Source organism: Eptatretus burgeri, chromosome 16 (assembly GCF_056783735.1).
Source record: "Eptatretus burgeri isolate ZD-2024b chromosome 16, Ebu_testis_v1, whole genome shotgun sequence".
Lineage (NCBI taxonomy): Eukaryota > Metazoa > Chordata > Myxini > Myxiniformes > Myxinidae > Eptatretus > Eptatretus burgeri.
The window spans coordinates 32,597,036-32,617,914 of record NC_140976.1 but is presented as its reverse complement, the minus strand read 5'-3'; the positions used below and the strand labels follow the sequence as shown (position 1 = coordinate 32,617,914).

General features: G+C 37.7%; 1 protein-coding gene and 1 pseudogene across 1 annotated transcript in view; one reads left to right on the top strand and one right to left on the bottom strand.

Annotated features, from left to right (window-relative positions):
- LOC147010830 (integrin alpha-X-like) overlaps window positions 1-20,879 on the top strand; it is a 217,548-nt gene that overhangs the window by 68,815 nt on the left and 127,854 nt on the right. The window contains exons 6-8 of the mRNA XM_085859953.1: window positions 1,506-1,620; window positions 1,951-2,081; window positions 18,513-18,658. Of these exons, the coding sequence (XP_085716079.1) occupies window positions 1,506-1,620; window positions 1,951-2,081; window positions 18,513-18,658 (392 nt within the window). The remainder of the gene's footprint in view (window positions 1-1,505; window positions 1,621-1,950; window positions 2,082-18,512; window positions 18,659-20,879) is intronic.
- On the bottom strand, window positions 8,911-10,232 carry LOC147010832 (uncharacterized; annotated as a pseudogene).

Genomic DNA, 20,879 nt, shown 5'->3' with positions numbered 1-20,879 from the left:
TGGCAAGATGAACTTTGGTCAGGGAAGTGACAAAGAACCCAATGACTACTCTGACAGAACTACAGAGTTCCTTGGCTGAGAAGAAAGAACCTGCCAGAAGGAAAACAGTCCTGTAGTACTTCACAAATCTCGGATTTGTGGGAGAGTGGCCAGATGGAAGCCACTCCTGGGAAAAACGCACAAGAAAGCATACCTGGAGTTTTCAAAAAGGCACGGGAAAGACTCTGAGAGCATGAAGCAAAAGATTCTGTGATCTGATGAGACGTAAATTGAACTATTTGGCCTGATTGCAAAGCGCCACATCTGGCGGAAACTGAACACAGCTCATCACTCATCTAACACCATCCATACCGTGAATCATGGTGATGGCAGCATCATGCTATGGGGATGCTTTTCAGTGGCTGTGACTGGGAGACTTGTGAGGATTAAGGGAACAATGACTGGAGCCAAATACCAGCAAATCCTTGAGGATAAGCTGCTTTAGAGTGCAAAAGACCTCAGACTGTGGTGAAGATTTACATTCCAGCAGGACAATCACCTGCCAAGCAAACAGCCAAAGCAACACTAAAATGGCTTCAGAACAAGAACATGATAATTCTTGAGTGGCCAAGCTAAAGCCCGGATTTGAATCACATTGAGAATCTGTGGAAAGACTTGAAGATTGCTGTTCACTGATGCTCCCCATCCAACTTGACAGAGCTTGAGCAAATCTGCAAGGAAGAAAATCCCCCAAATCCAGATGTGCAAAGCTAGTACAGACATACCCAAGAAGCTGTATTCGCTGCCAAAGGCACTTCCACAAAGTATTGAATCAGGCGGTTGAACCCTCATTAACACAAGAGATTTCAGCTTTTCATTTTTAATTAATTTGTAAAAATTTCTAAAAACATGTTTTCACTTTGTCATTATGGGGTATTTTGTGGAGATCAGTGACAAATTTTAAATTCAGGCTGTAACACAATAAAATGCGAGAAAGTCAATGAGTACGAATACTTTTTGAAGGCACTGTCGGAGTCAATTTGAGACAGAGGAAGTACGAGTAATTTTGTATGTTGATATCATTCCTGACAAAACCTTTTGCCCTTTTTGGTACTTTGCCAGTTCTAGAGTAGCTTTTTTGCTGTTATGCAATGTTCTGCTTCCTGTTAATGTTCCCATGAGACTTTTACATTAAATACTTCCTCTTACAATGCACGATTAACTGTTTATTATTTGCTGCATACTCAAAGCAACTTTTCTCTGAATCTTCCAGATATATACCAAATGCTCCTCTCTCTGGACTCCGAGAAAAATATCTAATGTGAAAACAGTTAGAAGGAAAAACTTAAAAATCTGAGCCAAAATAAAAGGGCTTTTACCTGAAGGCAATGTGGAAAGTGTTAAAAAAAATCTCTGCACTGCATTCGCAGTGAACAATATTTTTCTAATCTATATATATTTCTAATCTTATATCCTCATATCATCTGTGAGTTCCAAATTTGTAAGCATCATAATACCATTTTCAGGTTTGTGGACCAACAGGGACTGTTACCTGTGGTGACAATGATTTCTCTCGAAGTATCTGCTACATCATCAATCAGTACCTTGATTATGAAGATTCCTTCCTACTTGGACAAAAAGGTCAGAAAAAGTTAGAGGAAGCTGTTATAGGTGTGCTATCGGTATGATGATTAAACATATGTTCTGCCTTGTCATAAAAATTCACGAGTGTCTCGTCTTATCTTCACTGGTTCGTCATGCACACAGTTGGTTCACAAAGTTATTTTGTGATGTCTATTAATGCAAGTAAAATTACGTGGTACTTTTCATTCTGGCAAATGTTATATTGCCTCTGAAATTGATATCACAGTATATGATTCGAGTATGCCTGTGTGCAAATCAGATATGCCAATATGTACAAGATTTTGCAAGGGAATTTTGTGTTCATAACGACAATTTTATCCCTTCCAGAATGTCCTTCAGCTCCATCTGATATGGTGATGCTCATTGATGGTTCAGGAAGTGTAATGGACAGTGATTTTGTGAGCATCAAGTCATTTATCAAAGAAATCATTTCTTCATTTAAAGAGAAGAATACACAGGTATTTTTTACAGTGAATGTTGGCACTAAAAACTGTTGTTTAAAATGTTGCATTTTAAAATAAGGAGAAAAAGACATAAAACATCACAGCCCCCATGGTTTTAGTAATTTTGCTCCAGAGTTAAAGGGCTAGCCCATATTTACAAGATTGATGTGTATGGGCAACTCACTTGAGTGGTCATGTGACATGAAAGATAACATACAATTGGGCAAGATTGTGCAAGTAACAAAATGGCCTCCAATTGGCCATCTTGGATCTGATTTCAAAAAGAAAATGATGAGCATATATAAGCCATCATTTAATATCTGTGTAATCTGGTAAATGCATGTCCGAAAAATGGTTAAGGACGTGTTCAATACAGGGTTTTGTTTTACAACTGAAACAGCCACCAGTCTACCAGTCTGCCATCTTTGATCGAATCATGAAGCAAAATGATGTGCGTATGTATACCATCATGCATTGTATTTTTACCAAGATTGAACAAAATCGGTCCATACATGTCCAATATATGGCTGCGGATGGGCGGACACAGATGAACAAGACCTAATCCATAAGTTCCTGTTTTGGACTATGTCCAACAGGGGCTAATTAGGTTGGAGACGTCAATATTACATCTTGGATTATTCACCTATGAAATTGAGTCACTCCCAATGAAAAGCTCCCTATCTTTTTTTATGAATGGCACAGGAAGAAAAGGCAAGTCAATGTCATACAAGCAGCCCCTCACTTCAAGAACAATGCCCGGCACCCCCACCCAGTGACTGAAATTGCTGAGTCCATTGAAGGGTTCCTCTTGGGGGAGCTGTGGTACTGCTCAGGGCCGGCTGTTAGAAAACAGTAGAGTACCTTTGGTTTTAATTCAAAGTTTCCCTTCTCATTGGATAGAAGACTTTCACTACTGCTATCAAGGCCCCACTCCCCAGAGTAATCTGGTTTTAAGGTGTCAGAAACCCAACTTTCACACCTCCACTAGTAGTAGGGTTATGGGGCTTCTGGGACATTACATGTAAGTGAATGGGAAAAATTATGGAAACTTATTGACTGACACCTAAATCCTCCCAATTTTCCTTGTTTTACTTCCTTTAGACCCCACTTTCGAGACTATTCTTCCCCAAAGTTTCCCAAAAACTTCCTTCCTTTTTCACCATATTTTCACCAAAAATCCCACTTTTCACCACTTTTAACCACCCCCATTTTACAACAAAAATCATCATATTTCTCACTATACTCAAACAGCGAACCAACGAATATTTGTTCATGTTCTATTTTAGGGAATAACTAAATTTTCATACAACACTCATCACCATCATGTATATTAACAAAGAATAAGTTGGAACTTGGTTATTGGTTTAAGTTGAGTAGAGATGAAAGGACAAACCTCTCTTAATGCTCTTGTCTGAGCACCTCCTGAGCCACATATCAATTTTAGGTTATAGTAAATTATTTTCCATTGATTTCTTGACAACCATAAAAATTCTCTGTCCATTCAAGGATGTTTATTTTCTTTTAACTCTAACTTATTTGTATTTAAATTTATCTGCTTATTTGTTTTATCTACTCTTGTTTTAGTTATTTCTTCAATAAGACTTATTTGATATTTCTCACATTCATGATGTTTCCCATTTAAATACCAAGGCTGTGATTTTCTCCACTATTTGGTTTGGTTATTGCTTGGTTCTATCATCTTATATGCCAGTAAAAGCAGGCAGTGGTAGCCCGTTAAAATCTCCCAACTTAAATGTCTTCACACATGTATATCCATAAGGGAGGCTATCAATTCCATTTTCTAAAATAAACTTCTTATCATGAAAAGCTGCCAATGCCTTGTTATTTACTTCCTCTGTATATAAATGATGTTTATAACTTCTTATTGTATTCATTTTTCTCTACTCTTCTTTCTTAAAGGTTAAACAGTTGTAAAATCTTCAAAATTTATTGTTTCTTTGATTACATTTTTCTTTACCCCCTTTAACTTTTTATCACTTCAATTTAATTATCAATGTATTTTTAGGCATAAGCCTTTGCTCTCGATCCCACAAACTCACTCATTATCTTTCCACACAACTCATCTTTAAACTTTCCAATAACCTTTTTATTCTTTGTAGAGAATAGTTTGTTATCTTATTTGTAATTGCTTGTATCATAAATACCAACATCCTGAGACATATGCTTATAAATATCTTCCATATTTAATTTCAAAATAAAACTGTCTGTATCCATATAAATTAGATTAACTTCATCCACATATTTTTTCTTTAGGTTGTTGTAGAAGGAGTCATACATTAACAACTTTGATAAGTCAGGAATTGATGTTCCTATTTCGATAGGTTTATCCATTTCAATACTTTCTTTGTTTAAATGAATAGCACAAAAGTTCTCTGAAAACACCTCCACTCTTTGAAAACTTGGTTTATTAATCAATTTAGACGCTTGTTTCCAAGATGAAGCAAATCTTATATTTTGTCTATTCCTAACATTTTCCATCGTCTTTCCAAATACAGCATTATTCATTAATTTATAAAAGTCATTTTTAACATAGCACTCCAAGCTAATCCCATAGCAGTATAATAATGAGCAGGATCTAATCCATAGGAATTTTTATTATGGCAGACTGTTCTAAAAGTCTCAAATACATCAGTCAATAAAAGAACATCAGTTTTAAGATACAAATCATGATATTCCCCAAGGTTCTTTATTTTAAACTTCTTCCAAACATTTTGTGCTTGTGTATAATCTTTATCAGTTATATGGCTTTTATTTAACTTATTATAGAAACTTTCCTTTGAGGGAAGTTGAGTTTCTTTAAACCTCTCAAATGTGTTCATGTAACCATAAGGATATATCCCCTTTTGTGATAGGAGTTCAATTCTTGATTTAAGAAATGTGATTGGAGAATTGGAAAGTTTTTAAGATTTGATATCAAGTCAGATAATGGACGAGACATAAACTTTAATGTGTTAAGAAATCTGATATGAGTTATCGGAGATGTGGGGATTGTTTTTGTGAATGAGATATATTTCTGGTTTGTGGTAGAAATAGCAAAAATGTCTCCACTGGTTTTACTCAATTCATTGATAAAAAAAAAAGATGTGTGTCATAGTGAGCATTGTTGTGAAGAAATACTGGAATGAAAGAGCGAAGTTTAAAATTGAGATTACAACTCTGATGAGCTGGACCTCTATATTTTTCAGTGAGATGACAATGGTCTCTTACCTTTGGACCTTCACTAATTTTTTCCTCACAAATATGATAGACAGCCTGTGGCTGCCTAAATTTTCTTTTCTCTTTTTTTGTTAAGGACATTGCTTTATAGGTTTTTCTCGTGACCATAGATAATAATCGAATACAGTCTTTTCCAATCATTTCACAAACTCTTGGGAGGCATCTTCTCCTCTGTAAAAAATTCTAACTTGTTGTACTCATCACCAACAGACGATTTAATATAATAACAGAAACTACAAGGAGTATGTTTTTGATATTTATTTGTGTATGATTTATTTGGATTTGGAGAAACAGAATCTATCTTTTCAAGGATATTTTCAAAATCAGCGTATATCACAAATGGATGTTTTATAGACTTGTTAAAATATTTGTATGATACGTTTGAACCTACGTTTGGCATATTAATTACAGTTGATTTATGATTGCTACAATATTCCAAATGTTGATCTAATCGTTCTTTTGTATGAAAGGAGGTGAGACATCTCTTACAAGGATATGTTTTATATTTTCCATGGTTTAGTTGTGATTTAAATAATTTTGATAAATTTTTGATGGAAGCATTTTGTGATTATTCTTTTGAAGCAAAATAGAGAAAGTCATCATTTTTATAGTTGTTTGAAATTTTTACTATCTGAACTTTGTTTGTATCCGTTAATCCATATACATTAACAGATAGATTATTCATTTTCTCAAATTTAGCAACATCATTCAATGACATTGGAAATTTAAAATTTTTCACATTTAGTGTATTCTCATATTTCTTATAATGAGATAATCTTTCTGGTTTCCATTGTGGAGGATGGAGGTGAACAAGAACAGACCATAGAAAGCATTTATTATCATTGTTTTGAATATCAACAACCACCTTTTAAAGCTTTATCACTTTTGGTGAATCAATGGAGGAAGAAGCATTAATAGGGTCTGTCTGATTTATGATGTGTATATCCAAAAAGATTATTCTTTCAATAACAAATCCAATACCATCCACATTGTCATTAACACTTTATTCATATCTCAGAAGTTTATCATATACATCACAATCTAAGAAATCTTGGAATGATGTGATAAAGTGAGGGTTTGTTCTTATTGGTGAGTTTCTTCACCACCTTCTCTTGCCATTTGTATTTTTACTCCAGGTAAAAGTTAAAAGTATTGATTTTGTTCAATGTTTTTAAAATTAGAATTTCAATTCTTGGTTTAACCATAATAATTGTCTCAATGATTGATGTTGGTGTTGCTTCTTCAAAGTGAAACAATCTTTTTCTTTTGTTTTTTTAAATGCTTCCTCAATATTTGCAATCGAGTATCCAAGTATCCCCTCTTCATTCTGCTTGTGTTTTTGTGTCTATTATAATTTCCTTTAAGAATATCAAATTACTTGTATCACAATGCATATATTTTAAGCCTGGTGTTGGCTAAGTGGTGAGGGTGGCGGCTTGGGATCCCAGGGTCCTGAGTTCAAGCCCCGTTGGCTGCTGAATTAACACCAGGGGGTTGACTCAGCCTGTCATCCTTCCGAGGTCGGCGAAATGAGTGCCAGTGTACTGGTCCCGGTGTATGCCCCGGTTAGAATAGGTGTACCATATCCCTGTGTGTCGTAAGAGGCGACCAGGGTTGGCGTCAGGAAGGGCATCCGGCCATAAAACATTGCCTCAAGAAAAAGCCAAACCCCTGCACAGCAGGGAAAAATGGCTGTAAAAACGGTCATTTTTTTTTTTTACAATGCATATATTTTAAAGATATTCCTTCAACAGATCTTTTATGTTTTTGTGTTTGAAGGTGTCCAATATAAAAATTTTTTTTAAGATTATTAATATCACACAAATCACAATGCGTTGTATTCACCATATTTATATCGCATAACTTTACTTAAAATAAAATTTTCTTGATGAAAATCTTGTGGTAATTTATGGATACTTTTCCATTTAAAAAAAAAAAATTATTAAATAAATGTGGATAAAGTTATGAACAAACAAAACATGAATTTCATTCCATTACTTCAGAAGCTAAAGAAGATATTGAAAAATATGTGAAAGATGTAAAATTGAATTAAGACAGTTATAATAATTATTGGATAAGAATGATAATGAATAATAATTTTAACTCAACAATTTCCTTTTGTGGGAAAGCTTCTTTGTTTTCTTCAAAAACATCACTTAATTATTCTTCTTCATTGAGAATAATCTAAACAAAAGTTTCTCCTCTCCTTTTAGCAATATATCCAAAACTGGAGAAGGCAATGAAACAACTTAAAATGAAAGAATCAAAAACTCTTATGAATGAAGCATTACAAAGAGAAGATACAACTCTTCAGAATAATCAAAATAAAAATTGTTTTTTTATTAATAACCTAGATGTAGAACATTGGGTTAGTAATCCTGAAGGAAATTCATATAAAGGCAATCTTAATGAAATTGAGATAGGGGAATTGAATGATGTTAATATATCAAGAGAAATGGTTTTTCATTCAATCGTTGTCCAAACTCATTTTAAAATAACTTTTACTGTTAAAAAAAAATAGTTGATTTTGTTAGCACAAATAAATATATAGATATAGATGGTGTTTCAAGAAATGATGAATCAAGATTTTTTTTTTTCCTTAATAAATGAGTCATAATCGTGGACTATGATATGTCACAAAAATGACTTTCGTAGGATTTTTGTGCCAAAATTGATATTTTTGCAGTTTTGTCAACTATAGGGGGTAAATTAACAGAAAAATTCGGGGTTGAATTTTTTCGTGAACTTATAGGGTATTTTGGGGGGCCCTTTAGGGGGGTGACCCCCCAAATATTGCTCTACCTATATCTTCCCTCCGAGACATGCTAACTTCATAATCTTGGTGTCTAGGATACGGTTTATGGGGGCTCTGAGTTCAATTATGATGGTTATGAGGTGATCTGAGGTCTAGGTCATAGGTCCAAGGTCACCACAGGGTCATAAATGGCCTCAAAAGGTCAATCGGCCAAAATAATTGAACTATATTGGGTAATACCACTTTATATGGGTTTTTGTGGGTGAGGAATTCAATGGTGACATTATTTTTTTATTGGTCATAATCAGGTTATAAAGGTCATGGTCAAGGTCATTTGGATAGGTAAAAACATGCTGAAAACAAAATATGGCACATCTCGTGATATAACGTGCAAGTATAAAACCTTAATTTTGGCAAAAAAATCCAGAGCAATTGCATACTATAATGCATCACATTCTTGATCTCATGACCAAAACTATAAACCTGTAAATTTATAAAACCAGAAACCTGTACATTATACATCTTCATCCTCAATATCGTCATGCCTGACATTTTGACATTCGTGGTCATGACATTTGCAAAGCAGCATGCAGGGGAGGTTGTTTTTTGCACAAGAACAGTTGCGTGCACAGACAGGATTTACAGCCGCATTTGATCAGCTCTAGAACTGCTTGTGGAGCAGGTAGTGCAAGACACCATAGAGGGAATATTGCACCATCCTCGAGGACCCAACCGCTGTCTTCCAAACTAGGAAGTTGGGGATGTGTAATGACATAAGCTTTGTTCACCATGCATTCAAAGTTTTCCCGTTGAATATAAGGCAGCAGTGTAGCTCGGGTGGTGGGCAGCCTCTCAGACTCCATGTTTTTCGACCTGAAGAGCTCCCAGAGCAGTTGGGGGAGCGTCTCGGACTTGTCTCTTTGGGGAACTTGACTTGAAGTTGGGGATCTTGACTTGTGTCTGACTTCTTGAGCTCTGCACAATCAGCTGGCATACAACATCAACATTCTTCTTCACCTCTGCTTCACGCTGTCCTGAGATTCTTCTAGCTTCAGAGCCATACATGATATGCGTTATTATGAACTCAAGCATGGCGGGGGGGGGGGGTTAAAGTCATTGAAGTCACCTGTGAATTTACAATCTCTTGCACCGAGAACCTCTTTCCTCAGGGCACAATATAGATCTATTAGAACCCATGCATCTGTGTCTGCAGTTGCAAACTCAACAGCTTGGCCCACTGACTTCTTCCTCATAACTCTGTGATTCTGCCTACGATTTGGAGGCTCAACAAATTCAACATCTGGCACATGCTGTTCAATCAACTCCTACAAGTGCTTCTTGTGATTGTCACTTCTCTGCTCATGAACTTTCTTCTCCTTCAACAGATCAAGATAAAAGTCATTTAACTCAGTCATGCTAAGGACACAGCCATCTACATTTAGGGAATCTCTCACATACACAACAAATTCAGCATCACACACATTTCTCACATGTCTATATGCATCGCTATCTCCAAGTTCCTTGCAACGTCTGTCTGCAAACCTAAGACAGTCTCGATGATAGTATTTCTCTAATGCTGCTGCATCTCCAGGATCTGACAGTTCAGCTCGACTCAATCTGACTAAGTCATCATCAGTAGCCCCTTTGATTTCTATAAATCTTTGACCCTTAGGATCTGATACTACTCTGTGCAGCCCTTGTAATGATTTTGGACAAAAAGAACATGTATAGAATATACATTTATTTTCCTTCGGAAGCACTTTAGCACCTTTCTGCCTTATAAGAGGCCTTGTTGCCTCAGATTTATCTGTCTTTGATGGCCTTCCACGTTTTGGAATCACTGGCAATACATCAGAGATAGAGGATGCATCAGAAAGAGTTGGTGTTTGGGGAAGAGCACATTTTCTACACATCTCTAAGTTGGCCTTGTTTGCAAGAGGTTTGTGACACTCGCTGTGATAACAGACATTATGTAAATCTGACTCAGACAGGCTAATGAAATGATCTGCCAGTGATTTGAGGTTCACATCACCTAGAGTAGCTCGCTGTGCCACCTTTTCTTTTAGATGTTTCACGAGTGATATATCATGTTTATCAACAAGTTTCTTATTGACAGAGTCTCCCTCCTTGCAAATGATGCAAGTCCTCACTTCTGCAGCTTTTTGTTGAGACATTTTTACAGGTAGGTTAAAGTGTTCAGAGCTTGACTGCATGGGCACATTCAAAGTGATACAGGGAAACACCTGAAAATAAAGAAGAAAATAATGGGCAAGATGTACAGACCACTAGGTTCATATTCAGTTATTCTACCAACACTGATTTGATAATTTTTAACTAAGAATGCCTTTTGCATTTTTAAAAATGATTTGATATCATATAATCATCGTCTACCTTAATACTACATTGCATAGAATGTTATTTTCATTGGACTTGAATATATGTATCATTCTGTTTTAATGCTATAATTTTAGTCAAAAATGTATGGCACTTATAGGCCACCATACACAAACTAGTTAATATCATGAAAGTTTAAATTTAAATAGAATATTTGACCAAATAACATAATAATTTAGAGACTATGGTATTACATTATGATATAGGTGGAAGTTTTAGCATACATACCTCTCAAGAGAGCCACTTTTCTCCAGTTATTTTCCAAAACATGGCATGATGGATTTGGCACCAGCATGGTTCAATTGGGGAAATCCCCAGAAATATATGGTGTCCCATAAGGGACATAACACATCAAGATACATGTATAATGACTATTTTTTATTGATCAACACATTATGTAGATCCTTAATCATTTGATTTGAAAGTTCATGATGGTAAAGTTAAATGTTATGTTTGATGAACAGAAATTTATCCTAAAGGAAGTTTTAATGGAAATGTAATTCGATACTGCATTTTTCGGGGGAAATGACAATTTGGCTCTGTTAATTGGAATTTATTTCCAGAAACAAATATGATCTGTAAGTACCTTATCATACTTGATTAATGATATTAAACTTATCATTATAATTATGGGTATACCCAGAGAGTTTCATATATATTCCTTGAAATACATTACAATTGCCCACCCAAATGACCTTGACCATGACCTTTATACCCTGATCATGACCTCCAATAAAAAAAAGAATGTCACCATTGAATTCCACACCCACAAAAACCCATATAAAGTGTTACTACATGATATAGTTCAATTATTTTGGCTAATTGACTGTTTGAGGCCATTTATGACCCTGTGGTGACCTTGGACCTATGACCTTGACCTCAGATCACCCCATAACCATCATAATTGAACTCAGAGCCCCCATAAACCCTATCCTAGACACCAAGATTATGAAGCTAGCATGTCTAGGAGCGAAGAAATAGGCCAAGTAATATTTGGGGGGTCACCCCCCTAAATGGCCACCCCAAATACCCTAAAAGTACACGAAAAAATTCAGCCCCGAATTTTTCTGTTAATTTACCCCCTACAGTTGACAAAACTGCAAAAACATCAATTTTGGCACCAAAATCCTAAGAAATTACATATCATAGTGCACTATAAAGCAGCCATAGATTATGATAGTGATGATCATACCTCTGTTAAAACAAAAGACACTGATGATGCTGAGAGTTTGTTTTCAAATGATAGTTATGAAAGTAGTTTTATAGATGATTATGAGAGTACCGATTATAGTGAAGATGAATCTTATTTTAAGTAAAGTTATACGACATAAATATGTTATTTCCAAGCATAAATCAGATATTGAACCTCTTGAATTCTCTTACACTCCACAGGATAAATTTGAGAATTGTCCTGCATGTGATAGAGTGGGATTAAACACAGAGTCAAAAGCCCATAAACAATGTATATTCTGAGTTTATCTTCTAATTCATGATAATAAAAAAATATAAAAAGGAACATAACTGTTTCAAAATTACACCAAAAATGAATTACTTTATAAGATTAATAAGAGAAATGAATGTTTAGTATGAGGGTGAAAATATACCTTTTCTTACAAGAGAAGAGACTGAACAAATGAGGGGAATGTTTTATGGATTGATGTTATTTATTATTCATGACATTTTCAGGGAAATATTAACATAAGATATGGTAGAAATAAAATAATGGATTATGTTGAAATTAAACCTGAACTCCGGTTTAAAACATAGTTTCGATAAAAACCTATAAAAATTAAAATATATATATTTTATATATAAAGGAATGATGTTTTTACCCGTTTGGGAAAATATGATAAAATTTAACAACCATAAAAATCTTCCAAATTAATTAAGATGTCTATAGTAGGTTCAAGCAGATGTGGAAAAACCTTCTTGCTTTTAAAGATGCTCCTAACTCCCTACTTTTTAGATTATGAAAATTTAATAATTTTCACAAAGTCAAGTCTTCAACCCGAGTAGCAACTACTCTCTCAGGGTTTTAATGCAGGTCTTCAAAAAGAAGATGTAATCAGTATATTTAAACTTCAAAATAAACTCAATGATTACAACATTGAAGATATAATACAACTATTTTTTGATACACAGAGATGTAAAAATAAATAAAAACTGATAACTTGTATTCTTAGTGATAATACGGAAGATATACCTTCACCCCAAAATTTGAATAAATCAAAAAAGAATGTTGTCATCTTTGATGATTGTGTTAATATGAGAGAACAAACAATATGGATAGCTACTACACAAGAGGGAGGCATTCTTCTTGTAATTGTATTTATCTTAGTCAATCATACTTTCAACTCCCTCGTCGCTTGATCAGAAATAATGCTAACACTTTTATTTTATTCAAGTTAAATTCAATAGATATAAATGTTTTTGGAGAGACAATTGTTCTGTATTATGTAGTAAAATTGAATTTGAGGAGTATGTGAAAAACAAGACTGGAAAATATAAATATATTGTTGTGAAACAAGATGAGATACTAAAGGATAGTTTTCAATAAATGGATGCAAAAGAATGAGCAAGAAGGTTCAAGGAGCATCAAGAGTTGGTTGCAAAAGTTGTAAAACAACAAGAAGATATAAAGAAGAAACATAGACAGAAAGTAATGGGCAAAAAAGCATTTGAAAGAAAACAAGAGAAAAATTTTAAACCACTTTTAAAAACTTCCCAACAAAAAATAATAGATGTTTCTTCAGTTCCTGTGATAGAATACATTCCGAAAAAACTTCAAATGGTAAAAGATTTTAGTCAAATGATTGAGCAAGAACTAGAAGATGCAGGAGAATTAGAATATAATGAGGAAGAATTATTTCAACAACTGGAAGAGATAAATCGACCCCTGATTATGTTGTGAATGCTCTCCAAAACAATGAATATTTAATAGACTCAAAAACCATAGCAGGTCTCATTCCAACAGAACAACCAGCAATATTCTATTTTGTTAAAGCAAAGGTATTGATATATAATGATGAATTGAGGTTCTTATGTTCTGTCCAACCACCTGTTAAATTAACTCTGAGATTAATGTTTCTTCTAACCAAAGATGGATATTACATTTTCGCCAAGAATCAAGTTTCAGATTATTTCAGTGAACCATTGGAGATGGAAAATGAAGATGATAAAGTATATATTGATTTAATAAACTCATTAATAGACTAAAAAGAAAAGACTTTCCTGCTGCACTACAAGCAGCTTCCAGCCTCAGTCAACGCACAGACAGTAATACATGCAGTAGATGATGCCATCAAAACACTACAGTCTGATCGGTCGAATTTTGTTCCACTCTTGAGCGACGCTGTGCGCTACATGACTGCTGCTGGATGCCTCCTCCAAGCAAATCTACCCGCGACTATTCCATGTCACATATACTGCGCATCTACTTCATAACTGTGCCGAAAAGGTTTGAGCCCACTTCTCTGACATCGATAATCTGATCGCCAGGGTCAAGGGTGCTGTCGTCAAGAACAAAGACGAAAAGGAGTTGTTTTCTGCAATTGGATACACACCTCAACCCATCATAACCCACTGGGCAAGCTGGTTAAATGTGGCTTTCTACTATGCTGACAATTTGCCAGAATTCAAGAGAATCCCTCAAGATTGCATCCCTCAAGAAATGTGTTTAATCGCATAACTGACCTAAAACTTAAAAAAAAAAACCCCAGTTTGCTATGAATGTTCGCTTTCCATCAACCATTCTTTTTTTCCAACTTCAGTGCCAACTCACTCCTCTCACCCCTCACTCTCAAAGCAACCATCCCACTCTTTTCCCTCCAACCCTCCCTCTCACCTCTCTCAAAAACTCCCCCCTCACCTTTCTCCCACCACTCATCCCCTCACTCATCCTTCCCAAAGTTACCCCCCTCCCATCCACAAATCTGCCTCCTTCCACTACCCTCTCACCTCCATCTCTTCACTCCACGTCCTCAAATACTCAACTGCCTTCTTCCCCCTCTCTTGTCCCCCCTCTCCCCCAGCACCACAGAGCCTTTTCTTCCCCATCATTCGGCCCCCTCCCCGAGCTATTCTGCAATCCCCCACACTCTTTCAACAAGACTCCTTACCTCCCCCCCTTGTCCCTTGTCCTACCCTCCCCTCCCCCCCACCCCCTGCACCCAAAGCCTCCTCCCCGACCTCTTCATTAAAAGTATGGACCTCAAATATCCGGGGCCTTCGCTCAAACCTTTCAGATCTTTCCAGACAGGTTGCGACTGACAAACCAGACATAATCTGCCGAACAGAAACTTTCCTCCCCCAAGACGTGTCTGACTCCCAAGTATCTCTCCCTGGTTACATCCTCCTCTGGTTTGACAGAACTGAGCCTCGCCCTGGTGGAGGAGTTGCTCTCTTCATCAAAGACTCTATTCCTCACTCTCCATGCACTGCCCTCACTCCCCCACACCCCCAGGAATACCTCTGGCTACGGCTTCCCCTCCACTCCCACCTCATGTTTATATGTGTACTATACCGTCCACCTAACAGTGATGACTCCATCTACACCTCACTATCTGAAAACATGGACCAACTTCTATCTTCTCATCCAAACTCTCTCTTCCTCATATGTAGCGACTTCAATTGTCATCATGCCAGTTGGCTATGTGTGGGTACCTCTCTCACCTGTCATGGCACCTCAGCAAAAGCTTTCTGCAACTCATTGGGACTGACTCAATCGGTCAACTTCCCTACCCAGATCTCAACCAATGGTACTCCATCTCTTCTGGATCTGATTTTGACAAATTTCCCTGACAATATCTGCTGCTCTTCCTTCTGCTCCAATCGGTTCTACTGACCACGTCCTTGTCAAAGTGGACATCTCTCTGGCTATTATCAGAGAACCACCTCACCGCCGTCGAGTCTGGCATTTCACTCAAGCCGACTGGCAGGGTCTCCAAGCAGCCCTCAAACTTATAGACTGGTCTCCTATCGCTACTTTCTCCAACATCAACTCATCCTGGGAATTCTTTCAAAGAAATTTGCTCTCCCTCATGCACATATTTATCCCCTCTCGTCTTCAGTTGTCCTACCCTTCCTCCCGCCCTTGGTTCACTGAAGCTTGTGGTGAGGCAGTTGTCCTGAAACAACTTGCCTTTGCCTCATGGAAAGCAAACCCAACTGATGGCAACCTCAGTTCCTTCCATAAAGCTCAGAACAAGTGTGTATCTACCCTCAGGAGAGCCAGAAAACAAAATCTTTCTCATCTCAATTCTGAACTCTCAAACCTTTCTCGCTCCTCAAAATCCTGTTTTTGGTGTATGTTCCCCCTACATCCCCTCCCTTACCTCAAATGGCAGCGCTGCTGATACCGCACGTGAAAAAGCTGAATGCCTAAACTCGGTGTTTGCAGCTAAATCTTGTGTCCAAAATCCATCACTTTTTCTACCCACCTTATCCAGTCACACCCAACTGTCCCTGGACTCTGTGTCCTTTTCTCCTGACAAGGTGGAGAGCTTGCTGTCAAACCTCGACTCAGATTCTGCAACCTGTCCAGACGGCATCAGCCCACGTGTCCTCAAAACCTGCTCTTCTGCTCTTGCTCACCCTCTCTCTGTTCTATTCACCCTCTCATTTGCTCAAGGCCATCTGCCATCTGCTTGGGAATCAGCAAACATCACTGCCCTGCACAAAAAGGTGCAAAAACAGATCCCTGCAACTACAGACCAATCAGCCTTCTCCCAATCATCCCCAAGGTTATGGAATCCATCATCGCTTCAGACATCAAATCCTTCCTCTTCTCCAATGGCTTGATTTCTGATCATCAATTTGGTTTCAGACCAGGTCACTCTACCCTGGATATGCTGCTTTGGCTCTCCCAACAATGGATGGAAGTCCTCAATGACAGACAGGAAATCCGAGCTGTATCCCTGGACATATCACGTGCTTTTGACACAGTCTGGCACCCTGCCCTGCTCACCAAACTCTCTTCCTATGGTATCCAAGGCCATCTCCACTCAAGGCTTGCAGACTTCCTCTCCTGTCGCAGTCACCGTGTGGCCCTAAATGGAGTTCTTTCATCCCCCCCCCCTTCCTGTCCAGGCTGGAGTTCCTCAAGGTAGCGTTCTGGGCCCTGTTCTTTTTCTGGTTTTCATCAATGATCTCTCTGACTCTCTGGAAAATCCTCTAGATCTCTTTGCTGATGACTCCACCCTCTGCCGTACCATCGATCATCCCTCAGACCGGCAAGCAGCAGCTTCATCGCTCACTGCTGATCTGGATAAAATCACAAACTGGTCCAACACGTGGAACATGTCTTTCAATCTGGACAAATCTCACACTCTCACTATGTCTCTTCGAAAGGACCGTTTAGAAACCCCCCCCCCCCATCCACTTTCTCAACAATCCTCTGGAAGAAGTCCTTTCTTTCAAGCTTCTGGGTCTCACTATCTGCCATGACCTTTCCTGGGAAAGCCACATTTCAAACCTCGCCTCCAAAGCCAGTCGTCGACTGGGAATCCTCCATCGTGCAAAGTCCTTCCTCGGCCCACCTGAGCTCCTGACCACTTACAAAGCTTTTGTCCACAGCCTGATGGAGTACTGCTCTCCCCTCTGGGCTGGCGATCCTGCCTCCCACCTTTCTCGGATTTACGCTGTAGAAACCAAGGCATTTCGGATCATTGGCATCTCCCGCAATGAGGCTGAGTCTTTGGGCCTCTCACTCAATCACCACAGGTTGGTCGGTGGTCTTTCTGTCTTCTACCGTCTCCTCTCCAGCCTCGCCCCCCCTGCTCTCTCTGCGATTTGTCCCCACCACATTTCCACAGAGCGCTCAAGGTCCGCCAACAAACCCTCCTGGTAAAACTACGAAAATCACGAATCACTGCTCACCTTCACTCTTTCATTCCTCTTTTTTCCCGCCTTTGGAATAAACTCCCTCACTCTATTCATTCCCATTCTTCCCTCCAGGCCTTCAAAACAGCTGTTCACCACCACCTCACCCCCAACCAAATCCTCGATCAAATCCCCAACCAAACCAAATCTACCCCCGATAAAATAATCCACCCAAGCCCACCTCCTTCAAATTCCCTGCTTTCCTTTCTGAAAGTCCCTGTAATGTCCATCTTCTATTCTCCATGTTCCCCGTCCCCTCCCTCTCCCTTCCACAGATCTCCTAATTTCTCTGTTCCCCACTGTTTTGTCCTTCCCACTCCCTCCCCTCCTGTCTCATGCCCCCCTTGACGTGCGTTGTGTGTTAGCTCTCATACGAGCCTCGACAAGGTATACAAAAAAAAATCGTTGGGAAATTTGAAGGTGATGGTTTGCTTTTTACCAGAGCGAAGAAAGCTATAGCATCTGAACACCTGGTGAAGGACTTGCTCAGTATCGATCGTGACTACAAGTCACGTGTGCCTGATTACAAGTGCCTGATTGAGCTGGTCACTAAATGCAAAAGTTCTACGTATACGATCTCTGATGCTTTCAACGATCTGAAATCGTTCAGTTTCGGCAGTGATCCATGTGGGATAGCGTCTTATTTGGAGAGGCGTTTGGAGCAGAACAAAGACAGAAAGCAGATCATGCATCTGGCACACAATGACATTCCACCAAGTTTTTACGCAAATTTGCAAAAGTGTCAAGTTACTTTGGTGAGCGTTGAATGCTCTTTTTCGATGTTAAAAAAAATACTAGCGAAGGACTTTAACTTCTCGCCCGAAAACGCTGAGAAATATATTTCTGTGTATTACAATAACAGCAATGAACCATTATTTTGAGCGATCTGATTTAACGCTGACTTTAAAAACCTTGTAAAATGTCATATCATTGCTGAATTCATCAAAATGTTGTATCATTGCCAACTTGCTAGCTTTGAGAATTTAATAAATAAATGACACTGAAAATTGGTAGTTGCGGCAGCCTCTTGGGCATGGATTTTAAGTTACTTTTTAGCACAACTTTTTGTGCAACTTTTGAAGTTTTTTTCGCGCAACAAAAAATTGCCCGACTAATAACTGAATGACCGATTGAAATGTGTGGTTTGCAAAGCCCAAAAATGTTTTTATTTTGCTTTGCAGATCGCTGTTGTGCAATACTCTGACACAGTGAGAGAGGAATTCAGTTTCAAAATATTCAACAAGTCTTGTAATAAACACAGCCTGGTCGACGGCATCGGACAAATGAACTTGAATACAAACACGGCAAAGGGGATCAACCATGTGATGTATGCAGCATTTTCATTCAAATTACTGAATTACTTGCATAGGTGTCATCTATTTATTATGTGTGCCATCTACATTCCACAACTCTCTTCTTCTTATTATTATGCCTATTCTTATTCTTATTATTCTTATTCTTATTATTCTTATTCTTCTTATTCTTATCCTTCTCCTTCTTCTTATTATTCTTCTTCTTCTTATTCTTCACTCTCCTCGCCCCCGCCACTGCTTCCCCCACTCACCACCTTTTTCTCAATTCCTCTCTCATATTTAACTCTTTGACATTGTTGGAAATCCTTTACATGTGACTGTTAGGTGGTGTCTTGGTAAAGAGCGTTGTTAACGTTCGTGTGCTTGCGATTCCACGTTAACGAATGAAAATAGTTTTTAACAAGTACAGGTTCATTCAAAGTACACTGCCCTCATGCCAAATAAATAAACCCTCCAGCACGCGACATTTCCGGGGCGCCTTTGGCGCCCGGCGATGCTACTGTGCAGTGCGTGGAGATAGAATTGGGAGGGAGCGGTGTACTTCTGAGGTGAATGTGTTCAAATGATACTTAGTTTACGTGTTCAAATGTACTTCTGAGGTAAATATGTACAAATGTACTTCTGAGGTAAATATGTACAAATTATACTTAGTTTATGTGTTCAAATGTACTTCTGAGGTAAATATGTACCAATGATACTTAGTTTAGAGGTAAATATGTACAAATGATACTTAGTTTACGTGTTCAAATGTACTTCTGAGGTAAATATGTACAAATGTACTTCTGAGGTAAATATGTACCAATGATACTTAGTTTAGAGGTAAATATGTACAAATGATACTTAGTTTACATGTTCAAATGTACTTCTGAGGTAAATATGTACAAATGTACTTCTGAGGTAAATATGTACCAATGATACTCAGTTTAGAGGTAAATATGTACAAATGATACTTAGTTTACGTGTTCAAATGTACTTCTGAGGTAAATATGTACAAATGTACTTCTGAGGTAAATATGTACAAATGGTACTTCGTTTATGTGTTCAAATGTACTTCCGAGGTAAATATGTACAAATGATACTTAGTTTACGTGTTCAAATGTACTTCTGAGGTAAATATGTACAAATGATACTTAGTTTACGTATTCAAATGTACTTCTGAGGTAAATATGTACAAATGGTACTTTGTTTATGTGTTCAAATGTACTATACTTCTGAGGTAAATATGTACAAATGATACTTAGTTTATGTGTTCAAATGTACTTCTCAGGTAAATATGTACCAATGATACTTAGTTTACATGTTCAAATGTACTTCTGAGGTAAATATGTACAAATGATACTTAGTTTATGTGTTCAAATGTACTTCTGAGGTAAATATGTACAAATGATACTTAGTTTATGTGTTCAAATGTACTTCTCAGGTAAATATGTACCAATGATACTTAGTTTACATGTTCAAATGTACTTCTGAGGTAAATATGTACAAATGATACTTAGTTTACGTGTTCAAATGTACTTCTGAGGTAAATATGTACCAATGATACTTACTTGCCATGCAACACATGGAGACGGATTTGGAGTCAGCGGTATGCAATAATTGATTGATTGATTCAGTGATTAATTGCGTAACTAAAATAAATTATTATCATAAAATCATTGATTTCTCAATCAATTGCCGAATAATATACGTACCTAAACCACCACTGTTTCATCCGAATCTGTAACTCTTTGAAAATTAAAGGTCCCATGACACTCAAAAGTTTCTGGTTATTTATATATTAACTTGACCTTCCTAGTGAAGAAATCACCCACGTTTCTTTTTTTAAATCAACAATGGGATAATTAGACCAATATTTCGAACACTTGTAGTGCTTTTCACAACTTGCTATGCCCCGCCCCTCAAAGTGGAGTTCAGCGAACCGCAGGTCATGTGACCGTTGACGTCATCTCCAGAACGCGACTCGCTCAGAGTCGATTGATTCGACGTCGCGCACCGTATAAAGTACGTACAAATGCATTGTGCACATGTGTTTGCAATCTCACTGATCGTCTTAATTCCTGTGATTGTTTCGTGGCAGTTTTTAAGAGTTTTACCCTTGCTTTCTAAAATGCCTGCTAGATGTAGCGTAGCAGGATGCAGCAATACAACCAAAGATGGTGTAAGCCTTCATGTATTCCCGAAAGATGAGAATGTTCGGAGAATATGGACATCTAAAGTGAAGCTGACGAGGGGAAA